Source organism: Malus sylvestris, chromosome 15 (genome assembly GCF_916048215.2).
Source record: "Malus sylvestris chromosome 15, drMalSylv7.2, whole genome shotgun sequence".
NCBI classification, from domain to species: domain Eukaryota; kingdom Viridiplantae; phylum Streptophyta; class Magnoliopsida; order Rosales; family Rosaceae; genus Malus; species Malus sylvestris.
This window is the reverse complement of record NC_062274.1, coordinates 7934441-7956905: the sequence shown is the minus strand read 5'-3', so window position 1 is coordinate 7956905 and position 22465 is coordinate 7934441. Positions and strand designations below refer to the sequence as shown.

Here is a 22465-nt window from a genome sequence, read left to right as displayed (position 1 = left end):
ACTTGATGGAAAAATCCTAAATTTTGATACGACCAAGCTAAGTAACTCACGAACGTCCTCCAACTGGAATTACTCCAAAATTCGTCCATTTGTCCATGTTTTGCTCCAGAGGAAGTCGAAAGTCCTATATTGAAAATACAATTCAAAGTATCAAAATTCTTCCAAAATATTAACCAAAATATACCAAGAATAAGGTTAAATATATAATATAAAATTCACTTATCAAAATACCTCCAAACTTAGCTTTTTGCTTGTCATCAAGCAAAATAAAACTAGAAAATAAAAATAAAAACTAACAAACTAGACACTTAACTAAAACTCAGCTAAAACAAAATTCTCACTTTCAAGTTGCATTCCATAGAAAATGTTAAAAATCAAAACATATTTTCAAAAGTTCCAACCAATCCCACCACAGAGTCTAAGCCATATAGAATCAATTAGAAAAGAATTCACAAACTTCCTTTGGTGTAAAGTGAACCAACATAGTTAAAGAGACTCGACCAAAACTCTTACCTCTCATCCCTTTATTCATACTTCACACACTAACTTCGCATAGATAATTTTTTTTATTTTTTATTTTATTTTTTTATAATGAAGTAACAGTAGTGGTCGTGCAATGTCGATTTACTTAAGCTTTCGATCCAACCCATGTAGCGAGCTTTAGGTCAATGACGCCCAAACCACTAGGGCTTTAGGGCACTAGGTGTGGAACACCCCTAAGGACTTATTAACCCGAGCTGAAAAGGCTACGAAACCAACTAACCATCCTGCCTCATGCCAAAATTCTACCGTTTGACGCGAGAATTACTGCTGATTAGGCAGGACTGGCCCGATTACTAGGCAGAACCTCGGGTGAGACAATTATTACTTTATAACACATACTAACTTTACTTTATTTAGAACAAAAATAAAAATACACTTGGACAAAAAACAAGTGTTTCAATCTCACTCCCCACAAACCATGTTGGTGTGAATGTGCAAATTTTTCAAAGTATAACTCGTGAATTAGTGTCTAAGTAACGATAAATAGAAAAGACTCTACTATGTGATTAATTTTTACCATGTCCATTTGTTTTAACGTTTAAAATAATCTATGAATATTAACTTAAAAACGAAAAAATTTAATTGACACAAAAATAAAAAAAAACCAAATTTTTCTCACCCCCAAACTTATTTCACACTTTGTCCTCAAGGTGTGGAAAATAAATATAAACTACACTGAAACATCCAAAGAGAAATCAACAACAATCCTAAGCGACTGGAATGAGGGAGAAAACGAAATGAAAAATAGAAAAGGAAAAAAAAAAAAACAAAAAACAAAGCAGACAAACAATGAAAGGATACACAAAGACAAATAAAAGAATGAGAAATGGAGGAAGACACACCTGGATGGGGTCGAACTTGGTACAGGAAAGCATCAAAGAAATGCTCAAAAAATATTTGTAGTCCAAAAAAAAGGCCCGTGACCAACGACCGAGCATAGAGACAAAAACTTGGAAAACATACATTGGGCCTCAATGAAAATGGCATGCAAACACATCAAAAGCCCAACTAGCGGCGGCATTGACTCACACGCATGCACACACGTACATCCACAAACCCTAGCTGATTGTGTACCACACCTTGGATTCCCTGTTGCACTCCCTCGAGCCCGGAGTCATACTTGTCAGCAAAACCAGAGCCAAACGGCTCTCTGTCTTGTCATTTTTCAAAACCCACATGTCTGACAAATCACGTGAAATGGGTAGCCTTGGACACGTGGCAAATATCAGTGCATTGAAACTCTTAGGATTCCAAACGAACGGTCAGATTACAGTGAAGCATGCGGAAAGCTTTGGATACCTGAAGTGGTTCTCATTGTTATTTTGTATTGTAGAAACTGAAAGAACAGAGTCATTTCTCTCAGCCCTCATTGCTCCGACAAAGAAAAGAACACAGTCACGGGAAGAACACATTCGTTTTCAATTTTCCTTCTCTCTCTAGAAAACCCCCAGAGATTCACGGTGCTCTTGCCATGTTCAAAACTCGCAACCCAACCAGTAAGTCAAACCTCCATGTGACAGCAGCTCCTGCATCCTCTCGAAGAGGTGTCTCCGTAGCCTTCCAGCCTGCACAACTGAAGAGTGACGATGCTGAAGGTAAAAATCCTCCGAAATTTGTGTGACTTCCGTGTCAGCTTGATGGATTTGGGTGAAAGGAAACAAGATCTAACACATGCATGTGTTTTTATCCGTAGGAAGTCCCCCAAACTTGCAGATTTGAGCCGATCTACACCACGGACACTGATTGTCAACAAAATCCGAAACCAGTCGGTGTCTGCCATAGAAAAGAACGCACAGTGCAGCTCCAATCATCACACAGAGGTACACATCTTCACACCAACTATCGTAGTGTGGTGATTTCCATGTCGCCTATAACTCCACCATGCAAATGTATAAGTTGTGTGTCTCGTTGGTGTGCAAAGGTGCTTGAGCTGGATGCTGGACAGCAGCAAGGACACGGCACAGAGGCGACATTGCGGACCTGAGGCATGCAGAGGTAAAAAATTTTTCTCCACCAATGATGACCCCCAAATTGATACACCTGTTTCCACTGGAACTCATACACTTGATTGTTCTGTTGCAGGGAAAATACCCCAGATCGGCAAAGGAAACGTGATGACAAAACCATTAGCTTACGCTGAAGAATGGCCGCTTAGCAAAATAGAGAGGTATAACATCACATCCCTGCTTGTATATGACAGATCTGCTACTGGATGTAGATCTGCTACTGGATGTATGATTCCGTCTAAAATGATCTCTCTGTGCATTAAATCTTGATTGTCTTGTTTTGCTGGCTGCATAAAAATCAGATGTTGAAATCAGAGTTAAAAATGTAGAAGATACTATCTGTAAAAAAAAAAACAAGTAAAGGCGCCCGTTGAGTAATGGAACGAATTTCAACATGTTTGTTGGGATAGGTTATTATGCGTCAGCAATTTTATACATCACTTCATCCAGCTGCAAGGCTTGTAAGTTGTAAACTAATTGATTTCATTTAGTTTTGTATCTACTGGGTTTCTTAAGTCTTCTTCAGAATCAATCTGAAACCCAAGAATATGTTGGGGTTTTCCAACCCATGATGAGTTGTCCTAAGTAAGTTTATTAGAATTATATTCAGGATTAAATTGTTTATCCATTTGAAATAGTTGTTTTCTCAATTTAAGTTGTTTTTCCAATTGAAGTTAGTTTCTCAATTGGAGAAGGATACATAACTAGGTTCCATAGGATTAGTATTCCTTATTGAAGAAGACCTTTATTGGGTTTTGAATTGGAACAAAACAATAAGTTGTTTAGCATTCTAGGAGTCAGAGTGAGAGAAGGGTAAAGTTTGTGAAGGAGAAAAGAAGAGAGATAAAAGTGTATTTCTTGTTCTTGTAATTTTAAATTTTTCGTCAAGTCTTAATTCTAGGACTTGGCAAGATGATCCGTTTTTTCATTATTGATATGGTGAAAGATTGTTGTTGTTGACTCGTGGACGTAGCCAAACCACGTTAATTTTTGGTGTGATTTATTTTGTTATTTTGTTTTTTGATTTCTCAAGTTTGTTATGTTTTTCCCATTCTTAGACGTGACATTCAAAATAGAATATCAAAATAGTTTTGGTCAAATTTTGATTACTCATGACGTGTTGGGAAAATCTCACTTGTGCTCAATTTTCTTATAACTTTGTTCCCATTAATTCATAGGGCTCTAGAATAGTCCTTGAAGCCTATTCTTATACCTAAAACCAAACCGGTTAACCGGCCCCAATCTAGAAACATAAACTCTAAGATGTAATTGATGATTCTATTCTACGCCTATTTTGATAAAAGGGATTAAAATCTGAGGTTATCTCAATGCGTGCATCCCATCTTTCCCGGAGACGGGGCGTCCTATATGAGAAAGACTATATATAAAATTTATTTTATATGTTTTGTTAGTTAAGCCCGATGACTGATGTGATCAAGTAATCTGCAATAAACTGCTGCTTTAGAACTTATGTTTGCTATTCCCCCTGTGCAGCTCATAAACTGCTATCTCCAGTCATTTTAGAGCTCAGTGGGCGATTCCTACACGTAAGAGTTTATAAGCTGGTCCTTCCTGAGGTGCGGCATTGTCTTAACTTTGATTAACATGTTTTTTGGCAGTCATTTAAGTTTCATTGTGAACTGTTTGGATCCCAAGTTTAGATAAAAGTAGATGAAGTTGTGTACATTCACCTGAAGCTTATGAATCTTGTAATGTCTGTCAAAATCCATTTCACACTCAATACTCAGGACAATCCCAAAAGCAAAAACAAAGTAGAAAAATTCAAGTTTCTTTTCCAAACAACACAAGTTGCACAACCAAGCTGTTGTTCAAGTCTATCATTCATAACCAACAACTGACTAGCTAACTAATAGTCTAATATAATGGTTAACTAATATAAATGAATCTACTGTATTGACTTCACTGCAGCTCTCACTCCTCCTTTACTTTTCCCATCATTTCCAGCTTTTAAGTTGTTTGGTACTTTTCTTTTTCCCATTTTAGATGAACACTCTACATATTGGGTACTTTAAGTTGCAACTACACCATATGAGAAATACCCACAAATAGGGCTTAGTCAGTAAACATGTTGTATAATACATCTCACCCACCATTATATACCAAAGAGTCAAATTATGATCACATCTAGACAGAACACTAAAATTGCAGAAAACTAGCTACATAAAAGAATTACCTTAATTCAAGAGTTTCTCAAATCACCCTACTTTGCTGTATATCTCCAAGTGCTAGTAAAATTAACTCTGTGATTCATTCTCCTGAGATTGCAGATGCTCTCAAAGAGCACGCCCAAAAACCTCGAAAATGAATTGCTCAATATCATATCTATCTCTGCGATACCCAACTATAGAGAAAAACAAGGTCAAACTATTATATTTATGTCTCACAAAAACTAAGCAACTAGAACCATAATATAAGAAATTTTTTTTATCCTGTGCTTAGCACCCATGGCGATATACTGGCTAAGTTTCAGGAAATCGAGCATATTGGACCCCTTGTAGTTGGGTGTGGTAATGTCTCATAAGATGTCTCAACCTTGACCCATAATCTTGTAGCTCAAACAATGTCTTCCAGTCAAAGGTTAAAAGATCTCCACCGTGAGATGCATAAATATTCTCCAGCTCAATAGTCACCAACCTAAAGATATAACCTTGGGTGCAATTGACAAAATTATGGGTTTCAAAAAAAATTCGCGTAACTCCAAATTTGTAAGCCAATCCGTTTTTTGGGCGTCGGAAGTGAAAGATAGCTGAGTAGATCTTCAAAGCACCTATAATAGAAAAAACAAAACATAACAATTGAATTATTTGTTGTAATTCTAATTAAATGTTAAATAAGAAAAGAAAAACATGAAAATTAAAATCAACTTACATTGGAAGTAGCGTTAAGTTATGTAGCGTTTCAAGTTCAACTATTTTGCCGTTATGACTCAGTTTGTCAATTACCTCTCAAATAATGCTCCTAAAACTCACTATCGGGTCAGTTCGTTTTGGAATGGCACATCTAACTCTACTGGCCACCAAATACAGTGAGTGCCAACCAAAGGATGTAATTGGATAAGGATTTCGTTTGAGATCACCCACTATCTTCTCTTCACTGTATTTCTATCAATAAAGAAGAGAGAGAATGAAAAAAAAAAAAAAGTGAAAAAACAACTAGTACGATGTATACAATTGAAAACACAAAAAAAAAAATATCATTCACCTTAATATCAACTTGAACTTCGATGTGAGTATTTCACTATCAATTTGTTTCAACTCAAATGTACTATTCTTCACCAATTGAAATAGGATGGAGTCTATCTCTGTAGAGATGATCAAGACTTTATCATCCACAAATTTGATCATATAACTTGGATAATTTGAACTTATTTCACAAATTTGATAGGAAGAAGTCGTATATATATCCAAGTTATATGAACAAATTTGTGGATGACAAAGTCTTGATCATCTCTACAAAGATGGACTCCACCCTATTTCAGTTGGTGAAGAATAGTCCACTTGAGTGGAAACAAATTGATAGTGAAATTCTCACATCGAAGTTCAAGTTAATATTGAGGTAAGTGATATTTTTTTATTTTGTGTTTTCATTTGTATACATCGTACTAGTTGTTTTTTACCTTTTTTTTCATTCTTTCTTTTCTTTATTGGTAGAAATACAATAGAGATAGTGAGTGATCTCAAAGAAAAGTCTTATCCAGCTACATCATTTGGTTGACATTCACTGTATTTGGTGGCCAGTAGAGTTGGATGTGTCATTCCAAAACGGACTAACCTGATAGTGAGTTTTGGGAGCATTATTCGAGAGTTAATTGACAAACTGAGTCATAAGGGCACAATAGTTGAACTTGAAACGCTACGTAACTTGACGCTACTTCTTATGTAAGTTGATTTTAATTTTCATGTTTTTCTTTTCTTATTTAACATTTAATTAGAATTACAACAAATAATTCAATTGTTATATTTTGTTTTTTCTATTATAGGTGCGTTGAAGATCTACTCATCCATCTTTCACTTCTGAGGCCCAAAAAATAGATTGGCTTACAAATTTAGAATTACGCGAAATTTTTTCAAACCTATAATTTTGTTAATTGCACCCAAGGTTGTATCTTGAGGTTGGTGACTATTGAGCTGGAGAACGTGTATGCATCTCACGGTGGAGATCTTTTAACCTTGGACTGGAAGACATTGTTTGAGCTACAAGATTACGGGTCAAGGTTGAGACATCTTGTGAGAGATTACCACACCCAATTACAAGGGGTCCAATATGCTCGATTTCTTGAAACTTAGCCAGCATATCGCCATGAATGCTAAAGCACATGGTAAGAAAATTTTCTTATATTATGGTTCTAGTTGCTTAGTTTTTGTGAGACATAAATCTAATAGTTTGACCTTGTTTTTCTCTGTATTTGGGTATCGCAGAGATAGATATGATATTGAGCAATTCATTTTCGAGGTTTTTGGGCGTGCTCTTTGAGAGCATCTGCAATCTCAGTAGAAAGAATCAGAGTTAATTTTACTAGCACTTGGAGATACACAACAAAGTAGGGTGATTTGGAAAACTCTTGAAGTAAGGCAATTCTTTTATGCAGCTAGTTTTCTGCAATTTTAGTGTTATGTCTAGATGTGATTATATTTTACCTCTTTGGTATATAATGGTGGGTGCGATGGTATACAACATGTTTACTGACTGAGCCGTGGGTATTTCTCATGTGGTGTAGTTGCAACTTAAAGCATCCAAGGAAAAGAAACTTGTGTTGTTCGAAGGAGTGAGAAAAGTAAAGGAGAAGTACCAAACAACTTACAAGCTGGAAAGGATGGGAAAAGTAAAGGAGGAGTGAGAGCTGCAGTGAAGTCAATACAGTAGATTCACTTATATTAGACTATTAGTTAGTTAGCCAGTTGTTGGTTGTGTAACTTGTGTTGTTCGGAAAACAAACTTGAATTTTTCTATTTTGCTTTTGGGATTGTATTGAGTGTGAAATGGATTTTGACGAACATTGCAAACTTCATGTGAATGTACACAGCTTCATCTACTTTTATAAGTATTGTTCATTTTCTTGGAGGTAGATCGTTGATCACCATCAGTTCATTGTCATCGATATCAGTCGGCCATATTATACAAGAAAAGTTGAGTGTCGTGTTGGGTTGTTTGGAAAAGAAACTTTTTTGTTTCTGCTTTTGAGATTGTATTGAGTGTGAAGGGGATTTTCAGACATTGTTTAAGGTTCATATGAATGTACACAGCTTTTATACTTCATTCTTCTCTCCATGGGAAGAAGAGAAGCCAAGGAAAAGATATCCTTGAATATTTTGTGACTATTCTTTTCGCCAATATCCCTGAGGATATTGGGTGAAGAAATAAGATTTCAAATATTTTCGTCCATGAAACAGTCATGTTCACACACATATAGAAATTGTATCATTGCTTTTCGTCCATCTGCTCTAAAGCGTTTCCAAGTGATTACCGTGAGTTTGGTGAGGAAGCGTCATCGTAAATCTCGATTTGCCCTATGTATTTATATTCATCAATGTAACAAGGCGCCATTGCTCGATTGATTACTTTTTCCACAGGGGAATCCTCTGAACAACAACCTGCAGCAATCCGAAAATTATCTGCTAGAAAAAAAAATGTTTTGAGTGCAGAATCGTTGTCATAAAAAATAATCCCAAACCGAATAAAATTCCGGTTCGAAGACAAAATGTCCCAAACCAAATTTTTGAAATTTCAAGATGACATATTGAACCGATCCCGAAAATTCGGCACAGGAATTGGTATTGTTTTGGTAATCCCATACCAAAATGAAAATCAATATTATATGTATATATATATGTGTAGTCCACAAGTAGTAACCATAGCCCTTTGTTCAATGCTATCATCCAACTTTTGGATTTCCAGAATTTTAGCTTTGACATTTAGTCCATAGGTAGTAACCATAACCCTTTATTGCCACATTTGACGATACAAACCTCCCACACACACTCATCCTGCACTGCTGCTTCTCAACCAAATGTGTTTATTTCTTCAACACGAAATCAAAAAATTGTTTGTTAGTTTTTGAACATATTAGGTTTGTAACTTATATTTTTATTTTTGGGTTTGTTACTTATTTTATTTTGGTTGCATATTAATTTGAATTGATATGAATGGTTGATATTTCAATTTATATGAAATTTGGAAATACGGAACTTGAAATATCGAAAATATTTTGGAAATCCCAAAAATTGAGAATACCTAAATTTTGGTTTGAGATTTGTCTTCAAATTTCTATTCCAAAAATTTTCGGTTTAGAATTCGGGATCCCATTTTCAATTTGAAATCCCATACCGAACCACCCCTAAACTTAGACGTCTATATGACCTAATTTCTAAATCCAAGACACAAAGGGTAACATTCTAAATCCATAAGTTAAGGGGCATCGCATTTCCCAGCTTGTTTGGGAGTTAACTTGATGCAGCAAAACTACATGATGTTGGACAAAGCATATTATTATACGGGAGATTAAGGGAGTGTATTCAATTGAGAATTTGAAATACTTTAAATGATTTATAAATTCATGAATTTTTATGGAGTTTAATTGTTTTGTAGAGATTCCATATAAAATTTTGATTTAATTCCCTCGAAATCTCATGGGAAGATGTGAGATTTGTGGATGCTTAAAATATACTACGAAATCTCTCAAATTCTCTTTAATTCCTCAACTTTCTCAAATTCTTTAAAATCAATTTCTAATTGAATACACCTTGAATATTATAAATTTCTTTAAAATTCTAATTGAATACATCCGGATTTCTCGGATTTCTAAGGATTTAAACAAACTAGGATTACAATAGCAAGAGATTCAAACTCCATTCACAATTCGCGCGTAGTTTTGCGGATCTTTCACTTAAGAACTGGTGGTTTCAGTTTTGGTAATTGAGGTCCTGCAGTTTGCTTAATAATTCAATCAACGACATTTAACAAGTACGGACTTCAAATGAGAACTCTAACGAAAGCACACGGTAGAAACTGCGGTGAGAAACAACTACAATTCGCAGGATGCAAAGCGAAGCGTCAGGACACTCACATACGTGGCGAGAGCTCGATGTTGTTATCCGACCTGACATCCCTCAGCAGATTCTAAAGGGACAAGATTAGGTCTTGTGCCTGACCACACCTTTCACACCCTTTTCTTCGACCGACTCCACCGAGACCGAGAAAGAGACAGAGCCGACAGCTTTTTTTCCATTTTCTCAACCCTCTTCGTTGTCGCCTCCCTCACCATGCATTGTGTTGGACGATGGTTTAGAAGGCTGCGGCTATCCAGTGGGGTCTCAAGCCACCGACATTGGTAAGCTATATGGCTCACACACACACACCCACCTATAAATTGTGTGGTTGCTCTTGTTTCCTTATAAAATTCAAGTTCAGTCTGATTAAATGTATGACAAAACTTTGTACCTTGATTTGGTCTCGATCCTGTGTGGGCATGACAACTTATTGCACGATTTGTTAACTCGAAACGAATTTTAAATCGGACATGATATATTATTGTACGATTCGTTAATCGAAATGAGTTCTAGGTCAATTCGTTAACGAATCAAGTATATGATGCTATAATACGACAAACATAACCCGTTTGCGAAATCTAATTCTCGTGTTATGGATAATATTAATGTCAATCAGCTGCCTTGTCATTAACTGAATCTGGGAGTAGTTATGAGTACATAATTTGGAGACCTTAAGAGAGTTATGGTGTAGTTCCAGTGCATACGCATCATAATACTATTGTTTTCAAAAGGGAACAATACTTAAATTGCACCTTACTGTGAAGCCCACTATTAGAATATTAACCCATTTGTGACTTACCAAGTTTCATGCTATACATTTTAGTTAAAATCGGCATCATTCATTTACTAAATTGCACACACACACACACACACACACAAAAAACGAATTAATTGGATATTATTTAGTCATCTCTTCATGTATCGAGTAATTAAATCAATGATTTTAGGTAATAATTAAGATTACCATGATGATTGTCCATTTTAATTGATACATATAGAAAGTCAAACAATCTTCAATTTAATTGAGTATTTTAATCTTTTTGTAAGAGTGATAAAAAAATCATTGGTTTTGATTGTTACATGTGTACAATTCATTAGTAATTCGATTACAAATGAATGAACAAGAAGGTGCTCCTAAGTTTAAATCTGAGTATCTTTTCTTTTTAATTAGTAATCTTGTTTCTTAGCACGCACATATCGGAGTGTGATTTAGTCATTTCATTTCATTTTATGTGTGATACATACAATGCACCAACTGCGTGTTAGCATAGGAATAACAAATAAACCTTTTTATGCCTGCAATTGCTTTGTATCAAATGTTTAAAGTTTCACTCTGTTTTTTACAAGAGCTAAAACCAAACCTAATATTCATCAACTCTCTTCATCCAAATGGTAGAAAACAACCAAACAAATCGCAAATGCATCTTAATCACTGTAAACTTTAATTAAATTACCTTAAGGACAACTCACATGCCTGATTTTAATACAACTTTTAAAGGTAAATGGTAGATATGTGTAATAATTATATGCAACTTATGTGAATGTTGCCGTGTTTGATCACTTTGGTTGAAGTTACGACGGTGATGCTTTTTACACTTTTTTTAGCATCTCCTGTGCTCTTCTTTATCTCTCATCATAAGATTAAATGAATAAACAGAGACAACGGACAAAGTTAAAATAGGGTGTGTGTGTGTTTATCTCGTTTTCCTATATACTCGCTCATGTCCAATCTTTTACAACTTGATGATAGCATGTATTGAACTTTTTTCTTTGACAAGGAGTATTCCAGAGCACTCCAATTTAAGGAGGATAATTTGAACTTTATTGTATAAGATGAGAAACACACTGACATACAACCAATGATATTTTTGAAATTCTTTTGTTCACTGCATAACTTCGTCCCCACCACCTCACCCCCTCCCCCTCTATTGATTGGTAACATGCTGGATTCTTTTGTTTCTTAACATGTTGGATTCTTTTGTGCTGCAGGGAATGCTTACAAACTTTTGTACCGATGGGACACCTAATAGCCAGACACCACACAAAATTGAGGTAACCATAACGTTGTTGTTGTTTTGCAATATTTCACATTTTATACCCCTTGAGTTGTTTAGATTTCAATATTGTAGTGTAACTGATTGTACAATGGTTAGTCGACTGTATGTTTTAATATGGGAATGTGTACTTGTTCAGTTTCTTTCTTTAGAGTGCAAGCATGACATTAGCTAGATGAAGATTGCTATGTGGTTATAAAGGCAGAGAAAGTGTCATGTAATACCAGTTTATGCAATAAATGATTATTTTTAAAAACAAATTTTGTTTTAAGTGATTCTATTTAAATATATATTCACATGACTTATATCTCACCGTCAACTAGCTAGTGAACGAAATCAAGAAATGAGTTTTATGTTCACTTTACATTTGCATACTGTTAGTGTCCATCTTATCACACTATATACATATATCTCATGGCCATACTAAATAAATCAGCATGTTGGTGACTCTGGTGATTTTTATGGATGAGTTTTTACAATATTTTTTCTATATACATATTTGTTGTTCAAGTTTGAAGGTGTAAAAAGGCCGACCACAGAAAATTCTACTCCTCCTTTGTTTCACGGACATCTAAATAAGTTTCCCGCTGCCTGTCATGTGTTCGAAAGTGGAGAGGTTACTATCGCTTGGTATAAAATGGCAAAAGAAGATAGAGATAACGCTTTCATCCATCCATACTTCAAAATTGACCAAGGTGGTAAGGTGCTCATCATCTCTAAAGATGTTGATTACACCGTATCTAATTGGGTCAAAGCAAATCCAAGTTTAGCCCACACGCATGACACTCGTGTCATGATTAGGTGAGTGCACCATCAAATGTTTTTATTTTGAATTTCTGCTTTTGTGGTTTATATATATAAATATATAAACACTTGCGTTTTTGCGATGATTTATAGGAATATAATGCAAATAATGCGAAACCGCAGACAAAATTATGGCATTTGTGCCGCATTTACAGCCGATTCGATTTTTGTCGTCGAGCATAATGTCCAAATGGGAATTCCCGTTGGGTGTGACGGAGTAGAGGGCGATATAAGCAGTTTTGAGGCTCTTATCAACGAATTATATCCTTTCCGTTGCTGTAATGATTTTGAGCTTTCCCATTTGGTTTCAAGCATGAAGCCTACTGCTAATGTGCCCGAAGTGGATATGGAGTAAGTTTTTGTATTTGCAATTACGTTTATTCTTTTTGTGATAGGTGTGTTGGTATTAAAGTCTAAAATAGTAATAAAATATTTGTCTTGTAGGCGTCGACTCACTACATTGTTGAGTCATCCATGGTACCTAACGTCCGTGGATCAAAACGACATATGTGTCGAAGCATGGTCCATGATTAGTAAGAATAATCTTGGATATGACGTTGGTAAGGAATTTAGTAAAATATACAAAAAATACTTGGGACAATCGAAGTTGGATTGGAAACAAAACTTTCTGAAGCAACCCAATGGGCAAAGTTTGAAGACGTTTGTACCAAATTTTGACAAGTTAGATAAATCGGATGGCATGGCATTTCTTCACTGTAGCCGCATATGTATCAGCCATGCTATATACAAGGTATTTTTTAGTCTATATTACATTTCTCGAATTGTATTTATGAATGCTTTTTCATAATTTACTTTATAGATTGGTATGAGTTCTATTTTTGAATTTTTTTTTTCATTATTTTCTTTTAGGTTGGTATGACTGAAACGGACGTTCATGAGACACTCAAGAATTCTTTCCCCGAATTCATGGCTATTCTGTTTGAGACGCTTTGGGTTTGCAGTAGCAAGAAATGGGGTTTAAAGCTCATACATATACTTCACTCACATGGCTATTCTGTTTGAACGCTTTGGGTTTGCAGTAGCAAGAAGGGTTTAAAGCTCATACATATACTTCACTCACAGTAGTTGAGGTAATTCTTTTATGCAGCTAGTTTTCTGCAATTTTAGTGTTCCTTCTTAGATGTGATCATAGTTTGCCTCTTTGGTATATAATGGTGGGTGAGATGGTACTAGATAACAACATGTTTACTGACTGAGCCCTATTTGTGGGTATTTCTCATGTGGTGTAGTTGCAACTTAAGGCATCCAATCTACAGAGTGTCCATCTGGAATGGGGAAAAGGAGAAGTACCAAACAACTTACAAGCTGGAAAGGATGGGAAAAGTAAAGGAGGAGTGAGAGCTGCAGTGAAGTCAATACAGTAGATTCACTTATATTAGCTAGCCGGTTGTTGGTTATGAACAATAGACTTATGAATAGCAGCTTGTTTGTGTAACTTGTGTTGTTTGGAAAAGAAACTTGAATCTGCTTTTGGGATTGTAATGAGTATTGAGTGTGAAATGTATTTTGACAAACATTTCAAGATTCATCAGCTTCATGTGAATGTACATAGCTTCATCAACTTTTGTAAGTATTGTTCATTTTCTTGGAGGCAGACCGTTGATGACCATCAGTTCATTGTCACCGATATCAGTCAGCCATATTATGCAGGAAAAGCCGAGTACTGTGTTGTGTTGGGTTGTTTGGAAAAGAAACTTGAAATTTCTTGTTTTGTTTTTGCTTTTGAGATTGTACTGAGTATTAAGTGTGAAGGGGATTTTGACAAACATGGCATAAGGTTCGTATGAATGTACACAGCTTCATCAGCTTTTAAACTTCATTCTTCTCTCCATGGGAAGGATCAATGGGGAGAAGAGAAGTCAAGGAGAAGATATCCGTGAATATTTTGTGACTATATTCTTTTCGCCAATATCCTTGAGGATATTGGGTGAAGAAATAAGATTTCAAATATTTTCGTCCATGAAATAGTCATATTCACACACATATATTATAAATTGTATCATTACTTTTCGTCCATGAAACTAGATAAATCTAGTCAGCAATCAAAGTTAAGGATTCTGCCAACTCAGCAATTCGTCTTCTCTCCATTTGAAATTCAAGCTCCCGCCATTCCAAACTGTTCCAGCCCTTTGAATATTAGTCAAAGCTTATCATACCCTCATAAATCATGGCGTATCTTTATCTATTGTAATCTGATATATGTTTTGTATTTTGAATATTTGTATAGATAACAAATCTGTAGCAACCTCGTGTATTGAAACTCTATATAAACGAAGTCAAAGGCTTACTCATATTCATAGAGGTGAGCTTATGCAATCTGATTTGCAAACCCCTACTTTGGATTCTTTCATGGTATCAGAGCAGGTTGTTTCACGTGTAAAGTCAAACGGTCACATATGCTCCACATCATCCTATTATATTGTTCACTTGTTAGGCTCGAAAATTCACCACATGTGAGGGAGCGTGTTGAGAATCAGTCCCACATTGATGGGAGGAGAGACCTTGCATGAGCTTATAAAAGGTTGAACTACTCCCCATATTGCCAATTGATTTTATGGTAGAACCTCAACTTTCTTCATGGTATCCAAGAGCTCAATCAAGGGAAAACTAATGAAAAAGACTTGAAAACTTTGAGTTTTAATGATAAGAAAAAATAAAAGGTAAAATAAATAGTACCATATTCAATTTTTTAGTGTAAAAATATGATGTTAATATGATGTTTCGTTAAAATAAACAGTGAACTTTTTGTTAAACTTAGATCAAACGGCAACCCTAATTTTTTTCCCCTCATTCCCTCTCTCACTCAAATGGCCTCCCAATCTCCCTTTCCCGTCCTTCCCAATACCTCTAATTTTCTGACGATCAAATTAGATCGTACGAACTATCCCCTCCGACAAGCCCAGATGTTTCCCCTGCTTAGAAGTAGGAATCTTGTTTCCCTTGTCGATGGAACAAGCAAGTGCCCACCTGCATTTTTATAGGATGCAGATGGCAATCTCATAGATACTATCAACCCTGAGTTTGATACAAGGGTACAGCAGGATGCAATGGTGATGTCATGGATCAACTCTTCTGATCATCCCACAGTGCTCGTATCCTTGATTGGGAAGACTAGTTCCCACTATTCCTGGACTACTTTCCACGACCGATATGCCTCCCAATCCACGAGACGTCTCCTTCAACTCCGTAGTGAGTTAATGAATACTCACAGAGGTGATTCTACTATATCATAATTTTTGGATAAAATAAATTGTTTGGATGATACCTTGTCTCTCTTTGGTGCTACTGTATCCGATTCGGATTTAGTTGCTATTATCCTTAACAGGGTTGGCCCAGCTTACGACAGTACCGTTGCCTCTGCTCAGGCACGTGATGAAGCAATCAGCTATAGTGCTCTCAAAGCCCTTCTCTTGGGTGCTGAATGAAGCTGACACTGGACAACCCTTGCTGCAACACGCGGTGGTCGTGGTCGTGGTCATGGAGGTCCTTATCGTGGAGGTCGTGGTCCTTAGCCCCCTATGCGCAATCAGTATAGACCTGTAAATCCCAACCATCATCCTGGAGCTCACTTTCATGCTGTCAATTATGGCGTTCTCTGTACACATCCATCTCAATTCTCAAGGTAATCCCTCTGGACGCATACACTGTCAATCTGCTCTCGACCTGGACATTCCGCGATTGATTGCTACAATCGCTTGAATATGGCTTATGAGGGTCGTGTACCAGCTCCTAAACTCCAAGCTTTTGCGGCTACTGCACCATCTTCTTCCCTCCAGTGCAAAATTGGTTATTTGATTCAGGTGCCAATGCACACATCACTAATGATCCTGCTTAAGTCACTAATCCTCGTCCATACAATGGTGTTGATCAGGTTAACGGCATCGTGGGTGGAACAGGTTTGGACATTACATATATTGGTAATTCTTGCATTCACATACCACACCATAAATTCTTCCTTCCACTTTGCCCTAATGCCTCTTCCAATGTCATTTCCATCCATCAATTCACCAATGATAATAATTGTTGACACACTCTTTACCCTAATTCATATTTTGTTCAGGACCTACAGACGGGGAAGATCCTTTTCCAAGGGCGGAGTAGGAATGAATTCTACCCTTTTTCGAGTACCTCATCAAATAATATTGGCGTTCATGCTTTTGTTGAAACAAGAGCGACTAATACCATTGGGCACTCTAGGCTAGGTCACCCATCGTCTCATGTTTTAAAGTTTTTAATTAATAGAAATAAATTACCAATTAGTGTTAATGTAACTAATGAATTTTTCCATTCATGTCCCATGGGCAAAAGCCATAAGTTACCTTTCAATTTGTCACTGTATGTTTCTTCTATTCTATTGGAACTTATTCACTCGGATGTATGGACTTCTCCAACATATTCAATGAATGGATTTAAATATTATGTTGTTGTTATTGATGATTACTTGATCCCAGAAAGCAAAAGCTTCCACTCCGCTGGAAGACTCGGAAGACCTTGAATCACTCCCTTCTATGGCTTCCCATTCGAAATGCAGACCCTAAAGGGAAATTACCCTCTTCAAATTTACTACTTTTACTTTAGATTCAATTACTTTTACGCTCTCCTGGATTCTTTACTTATGTAAGCTGTAACTTTTTGCATTTTTCCAGCTGCTCTTTGGTTTTCCTCTTTCTAGAGCTGCCCAATTTGCTTTCTTTTGGTTTTGTATAAACTTTAAACTTTGAAATTATTACTTGCTGAGTAAAAGTTCCAGAATTTACAATTTCTGGGCTAGTTGGAGAAGCATGAAGGGCCATGAACACAAGGTAAATTTTGTTAAAATGCTTTTACTTTTGCTGTCTTTGAAGTGCTTATGATGATTTTGACTTAATTTATAAGCACTTTCAGTTAGTAATTTTAAATAGCTTTGAAATTTCTTACCTTTGTGTTTTGCATGTTAGATTGAGTTAAGAGGTACCACATGAGATTGGGAATTTTGGAATTTGGAAACTAACAAAGACCAATTATATTAAAAAACCTTAGGTTGAATTTGTGCTGCATAAATTAGTAGAACTATGATTTGGGTTTCCATTTTATTACACAGTTGGCAAGAATGGAGGACATTCTTAACCTCCCGGTACAAGATACTCGGCATGCAGAGTTTTCCGCAGCTCATATCAAATGGGTGAAAGTAGAAGGCGGTCGCCAAGGTGGTGATGATATCGCCCTGATCCCATTTGCTAGAGTGGGTGATTTTGTAAAAGGAGAATGTTCAAGTGCTGAATGCCCTGCTAGCTTCCGTGTCGAGTCAAGAAGGAAGATACATGAGGGGAGTATCAGCAAGCCAAGGGTTGATGGATATCTTGAATATACACTGTGTGTTGCCTCTGTGCTTTATTATTAGTCGTGCATATGTTTATGTGTAGGAGTTCATTGTTCCTTTAACCGTGTTGAAAATGTACTTTTTCCTCGTTGCGATTGATTAGGCCATCAAAATGGAGATGCTCGCATGCATGGGGCTTTGAAGTTATGCTCTTCGGTATGGCTCGGGTCAAGACTCGATGTACAGTTGAGGCTTTGCCTCAGTGAGCTTTGAAATTCTTTGGTATTCACGCTTCTCATTTCGGCTATCAGTTTTGTTCATTTGTCATCTGCTTTTTAAGATTAAGGACAAGGAAAACAGTTTTTTTATTTTTTTATTTTTTTATTTTTAATTTAGCTGCTCAAGTACTGAGCCTTTTTCACTGGAGTTTTATTTTTCAATTATTATTTAGATCATCTGTTGTTTTTTCCTTTCTCAAATGAAAATGAAGATTGGTGACTTTCTTCTGCCTGCAGCGAAGATGGAACAAAGATTCTACGGTTGTTTATTCCGATTCATGAATAGCGAAGCAGAGCAATGCAGAAGGTAATTTTGAGACCTAACTTTTTCTAAATATTTGTAAGCATTTTCAATCCAATATCCATCATTGCATAATACATTTAGATCGGAATATAAGCAAAAGAAAGCTCTTAATATAACAGAAATATGAATCTAGAGATCTCTGTAATTACATTCCAAGTAGCCTAGAACTACATCTTCCAACTTATTATATACTTAAAAAAAAAAAAAAAAAAAAAACCAGTCCATAACAATGTGAAAATGTCAAATAAGAAGCAAAATGAATAACCTTCCCTGTGCATGTCTCCCACTTCTCGTGTTCACCTTCACCATGTAATTTGATAATTGATGGCATTCTTTTGTGTTCTTTGGTTGCAGTGGTAGAGATAAACAGTTGGCAATTATTTCAGAAGTTGAAATGCTTTTCGGAGTTGTGGGAGTGTACTCACTATAGTGTATCAGTCGCTAAGCTGTCTGGAAGGTGGAGAAGAAAATGGAAGGAATCACTAATAATACGGTTGTGGTGAAGGTGAAGGGTGGGGGGTTTCTTTAATTGGTGGTAACGGGCCATCATATGCTGGAGTTGGTGCTGAAGGTGAAGGCGGAGGCGGAGAAGATGGCACACATGGTGGTGGGGATGGAGTTGAAGGAAGTGGTGGAGGTGGTGACAGAAGAGAATGTGGTGGTGGTAGGGGAGAAGGTAGTGAAGGTGGTGGTGAATTCTGAAGAGAGCATGGTGGAGGGGGTGGTGGAGAGGGAAGGCAAGGAGGTGAGGATGGTGGAGGTGGAGGAAGAGGAGGAGGAGGCAGTCGTGGTGGTGGTGATGGAGATGGTGGAGGTGGTGATGGAGATGGCGGAGGCAGTGGTGATGATGGTGGATGCAGTGGTGATGATGGTGGATGCAGTGGTGATGATGGTGGAGGCGGTGATGGTAATGGGGGCGGAGGTGATGGTAATGGCGGCGAAGGGGATGGAGACGGTGGAGGAGGCGATGGAGATGGCAGATGCGGTGATGGTGATGGTGGAGGTGGAGGTGGAGGTGGAGGTGATGGTAATGATGGTGAAGGGGATGGAGATAACGGAGGTGGCGATGAATATGGCGGATGCGGCGGTGTCGATGGTGGAGGCGGTGATGGTAATGGTGGGGATGGAGATGGCGGGGGAGGCAATGGAGATGGCAAATGCGGTGGTGGTGATGGTAGATGTGGTGGTGGTGATGGTGGTGATGGTGGAGGTGGTAATGGTAATTTTGGTGACTGGGATGGAGATGGTGGGGGAGGCAATGGAGATGGCGGATGCAGTGGCGGTGATGGAGGTGGTGACGGTGGAGGCGGTGGTGGCGATGGAGATGGTGGAGGCAGTGGTGTTGACGGTGGAGGCGGAGGTGATAGAGATGGCGGAGGCATTGGTGGTGATGGCAGATGTGGTGGTAGTGATGGTGTAGGCGGTGATGGTGATGGTGGAGGCAATGGTGGTGATGGTGGCAAAGGAGGAACGAAAGGATGACATCCAAAAGAACTACAATCAACTTTTTTAGACAAAGCCAATTTGCATTGCAAAAAGGTTCTCTGCTTTGGCCTTTTCCGCAAGCAATTCTTGCTGTCATCAAACTCCTCCAACTTCAAACACATCAGTGGCTCGCTAGTGAAAAAGTTGTGCTCAAAGCTAAATTTCTTCAGATTCTGAAGTTCACACACCCCTTCTGGTATAGTCCCTCTGAGCATGTTATGAGCCACATTCAGCTGCTCCAAGCTTTCCATTTCAACTATTTCCTTCGGCAACTCTCCCACAATCCGATTATGGCTCACATCAAACAGTCTCACATTCTTCAGCATCCCTATCTCCTTTGGTAAACACGAGTGGAACCCATTGTTAGCGAGCACCAATTCATTTAAATTCTTGGACATGTTGCCGAGGCTGGCAGGTACACATCCGTGGAAGTTATTGTTAGCAAGAACAATGACGGAGACCGGCGATTTCCCAAAATTATCTGGCAATTGGAAGGAAAATCTGTTGTGGTTGATGAAGATTGCATCAAGGTCCTTATCAAACAGTTCCTTGGGGACTTTACCTTCAAACTCATTGAATCGCAGGTCCAGAAATTTTAGTGCTGGCAGCTGAAGAACAACATCAGGGAATTCCCCAGCAAAGCGGTTGTTGCTTAGATCAAGCTCGAAAAGCAGCTTCAACTTGTTGAAACTCTTTGGGACTTTGCCGCAGAAACGATTTGAGTTGATGTGAAACAATGCAATATCCAAGAGAAGACCAAGCTCTTCCGGGAGAAACCCTGCAATGTCAGCATGGTTTAGATCAATGCCAGCAACAGTTTGGACTGATGGATCGTCTGGAGCTTGGGCGCAGAAGACTCCAGTGTATTTGCATACATCGGATCCAACCCAGTTGGATGTTTGATCCCAAGGATCCGAGACCATGGCTCGCTTCCATGCTTGGAGGGCAGTGTAGGCACTTCTGAGTCTAGGATTTTCAAAAACAAGGGAGCCTGCGGCTGTCACAGTCACACCTCGTGACCCATGGCGGTCAGTGTAATACAAGAGCTGCCTTTGCTTGTAATGCAAAGTGTGCGACGAGTCTCTCAGGCCGGCATTGCGCGAAATCGGAAGCTCTTCGCCAGTGGTGGCACCTAGGAAAAAGATCTGTACAAGGAAAATGGAGAGTAGAAAAATGTGAATGTTTCTTCTCTTCATCACATACAAGAGATCACATGTAATGGGTTCAATTTCTCTGTTCTAGCTTTCTCAGCATGTATCAGAGAAAAAGAGAGGATATTGGAGATGGAAAACTGATCAAAACCTCGACGGTAAAAGTAAAAAAAAAAAGCTCAGTTTGAGGTAAATCTTCAATTTTCCACTGTACTTTAAGTGTGTCGGAAGTAGTAGCAGTTAGAGGTAAAGAAATGAGATTTACTGGAAGTGATGAGTGCATGTGTTTATTACATCTGTGTAAAACTGAATCAGTCAAAACATAAACACCCTTTTTTTGGGACGGTTTCCGATTACTCTCTCATCTTGGACTTGATCAAGTTTTTGACACCAATTTAGGGAGCTGAGCTGAGTATTAATAGTGAGGAAATATAATTATGAGTTTGAGCTGAGCTTATGACGGCCTTCTATGATCGCAAATACCCTTTAACCGTTGATGCAGACGAGTTTCATGATGAACGTGTTAATAGTTGATTACGCGTATTAGACCTAATGCATTAACACTTTACACATGCATCACATCTGTATGCAACTTTCAACCGTAGATGCAATAAGTCTCATAGACATTAATGCTTGATTACATCCGGAAGATTTACATATACATTAATGGTTGACAATCTATGTGGAACTATAGAATCATAGATGCATTTGAGTCGTAACCACGTTATTAGTTTGGTTATGCATATTAAACCTATATACATTTGGCTGACAATCATTCACATAAACTTCAACATTAGGAAGAGAAATGTTAAGGAGACTCTCAAAAGTAGGATTTTTCATTGACTATCCACCACCTCATATTTTTGGCATAATTTCCGTACTAAGATTATAAAACATTGTGCTAAAAATATGAAACGACGAGAGTGCATCACATTAGGAATTAGAGGATTCATGCATGCAAACTGCAAAGATCAATACAACTGTCCAATCAGACTGCTTTTGAAAATTTAAAAAAAAAGTGTTTTTCATCATAGAAGCACAATTTAGGAAAACAATTAGACTGATCGTCGGTGCCTGCCTAGTTCAATTTTAAAAAAGATACCAGGACCCATGTATAACCTTCTATCTCAATTATTCTAATTGGCATACTACACATTATAAGATGTGAGAGGCTTTTTGTACAAATCTTATAATTTTTTGGCATTCTTGGAATAGTAAAGGATTATCACATCTTTCTCCGGTTTGTAATCTACGAGCAAAGAGCATATTGTTGAGAGTCAGACAAAGAAAAAATGAGTGTAAGATAATTGTTATGGATAGAACGTTAGACATACATAAGTAGGACCGTATTTTGGTAACCGAGTCATACAAGTTAACTAATTTCAATAAATACGAAAAAATTAATCGAATCATTGTTGAGATAATAAAAAAAAAGGGTGTGCTATCCACATAT

General features: G+C 37.5%; 3 protein-coding genes across 17 annotated transcripts; 2 read left to right on the top strand and 1 right to left on the bottom strand.

Moving 5' to 3' along the window:
• Positions 1 to 1649: 1649 nt before the first annotated feature.
• On the top strand, positions 1650 to 14056 carry LOC126604370 (uncharacterized). 15 transcript variants are annotated; one of them, XM_050271595.1, is made up of 13 exons: positions 1650 to 2138; positions 2237 to 2363; positions 2465 to 2538; positions 2626 to 2710; positions 4044 to 4126; positions 6682 to 7136; positions 7301 to 9897; positions 11606 to 11668; positions 12182 to 12471; positions 12568 to 12825; positions 12919 to 13225; positions 13345 to 13565; positions 13725 to 14056. In XM_050271595.1, the coding sequence occupies exons 8-12, from the start codon at positions 11609 to 11611 to the stop codon at positions 13495 to 13497; spliced, it is 1068 nt and encodes a 355-aa protein (XP_050127552.1). In that variant the 5' UTR covers positions 1650 to 2138; positions 2237 to 2363; positions 2465 to 2538; positions 2626 to 2710; positions 4044 to 4126; positions 6682 to 7136; positions 7301 to 9897; positions 11606 to 11608; the 3' UTR covers positions 13498 to 13565; positions 13725 to 14056. The 15 variants fall into 15 exon arrangements, 9 of the variants coding, with proteins under 9 accessions (XP_050127552.1, XP_050127549.1, XP_050127547.1 ...); XM_050271592.1 differs by having other exon boundaries at positions 1651 to 2138; positions 6989 to 7136; positions 12176 to 12471; XM_050271590.1 differs by having other exon boundaries at positions 1651 to 2138; positions 12176 to 12471.
• Positions 14057 to 15276: 1220 nt separating this feature from the next.
• On the top strand, positions 15277 to 16925 carry LOC126604368 (uncharacterized). Its single transcript, XM_050271586.1, has 2 exons — positions 15277 to 15708; positions 15821 to 16925. The coding sequence occupies exons 1-2, from the start codon at positions 15543 to 15545 to the stop codon at positions 16036 to 16038; spliced, it is 384 nt and encodes a 127-aa protein (XP_050127543.1). The 5' UTR covers positions 15277 to 15542; the 3' UTR covers positions 16039 to 16925.
• Positions 16926 to 18397: 1472 nt separating this feature from the next.
• LOC126604365 (leucine-rich repeat extensin-like protein 4) lies at positions 18398 to 21426 on the bottom strand. Its single transcript, XM_050271580.1, has one exon. The coding sequence runs from the start codon at positions 21055 to 21057 to the stop codon at positions 18859 to 18861; it is 2199 nt and encodes a 732-aa protein (XP_050127537.1). The 5' UTR covers positions 21058 to 21426; the 3' UTR covers positions 18398 to 18858.
• Positions 21427 to 22465: the final 1039 nt, after the last annotated feature.

Coding starts and splice junctions, on each gene's coding strand:
- LOC126604370 (XM_050271588.1), top strand. CDS start 2,944: ATGTTTGTTGGGATAGGTTATTATGCGTCAGCAATTTTATACATCACT. Junction 12,472..12,567: donor GACACTCGTGTCATGATTAG/GTGAGTGCACCA, acceptor GATGATTTATAG/GAATATAATGCAAATAATGC. Junction 12,826..12,918: donor GTGCCCGAAGTGGATATGGA/GTAAGTTTTTGT, acceptor TTTGTCTTGTAG/GCGTCGACTCACTACATTGT.
- LOC126604368 (XM_050271586.1), top strand. CDS start 15,543: ATGGTGATGTCATGGATCAACTCTTCTGATCATCCCACAGTGCTCGTA. Junction 15,709..15,820: donor GTTAATGAATACTCACAGAG/GTGATTCTACTA, acceptor TATCCTTAACAG/GGTTGGCCCAGCTTACGACA.
- LOC126604365 (XM_050271580.1), bottom strand. CDS start 21,057: ATGAAGAGAAGAAACATTCACATTTTTCTACTCTCCATTTTCCTTGTA.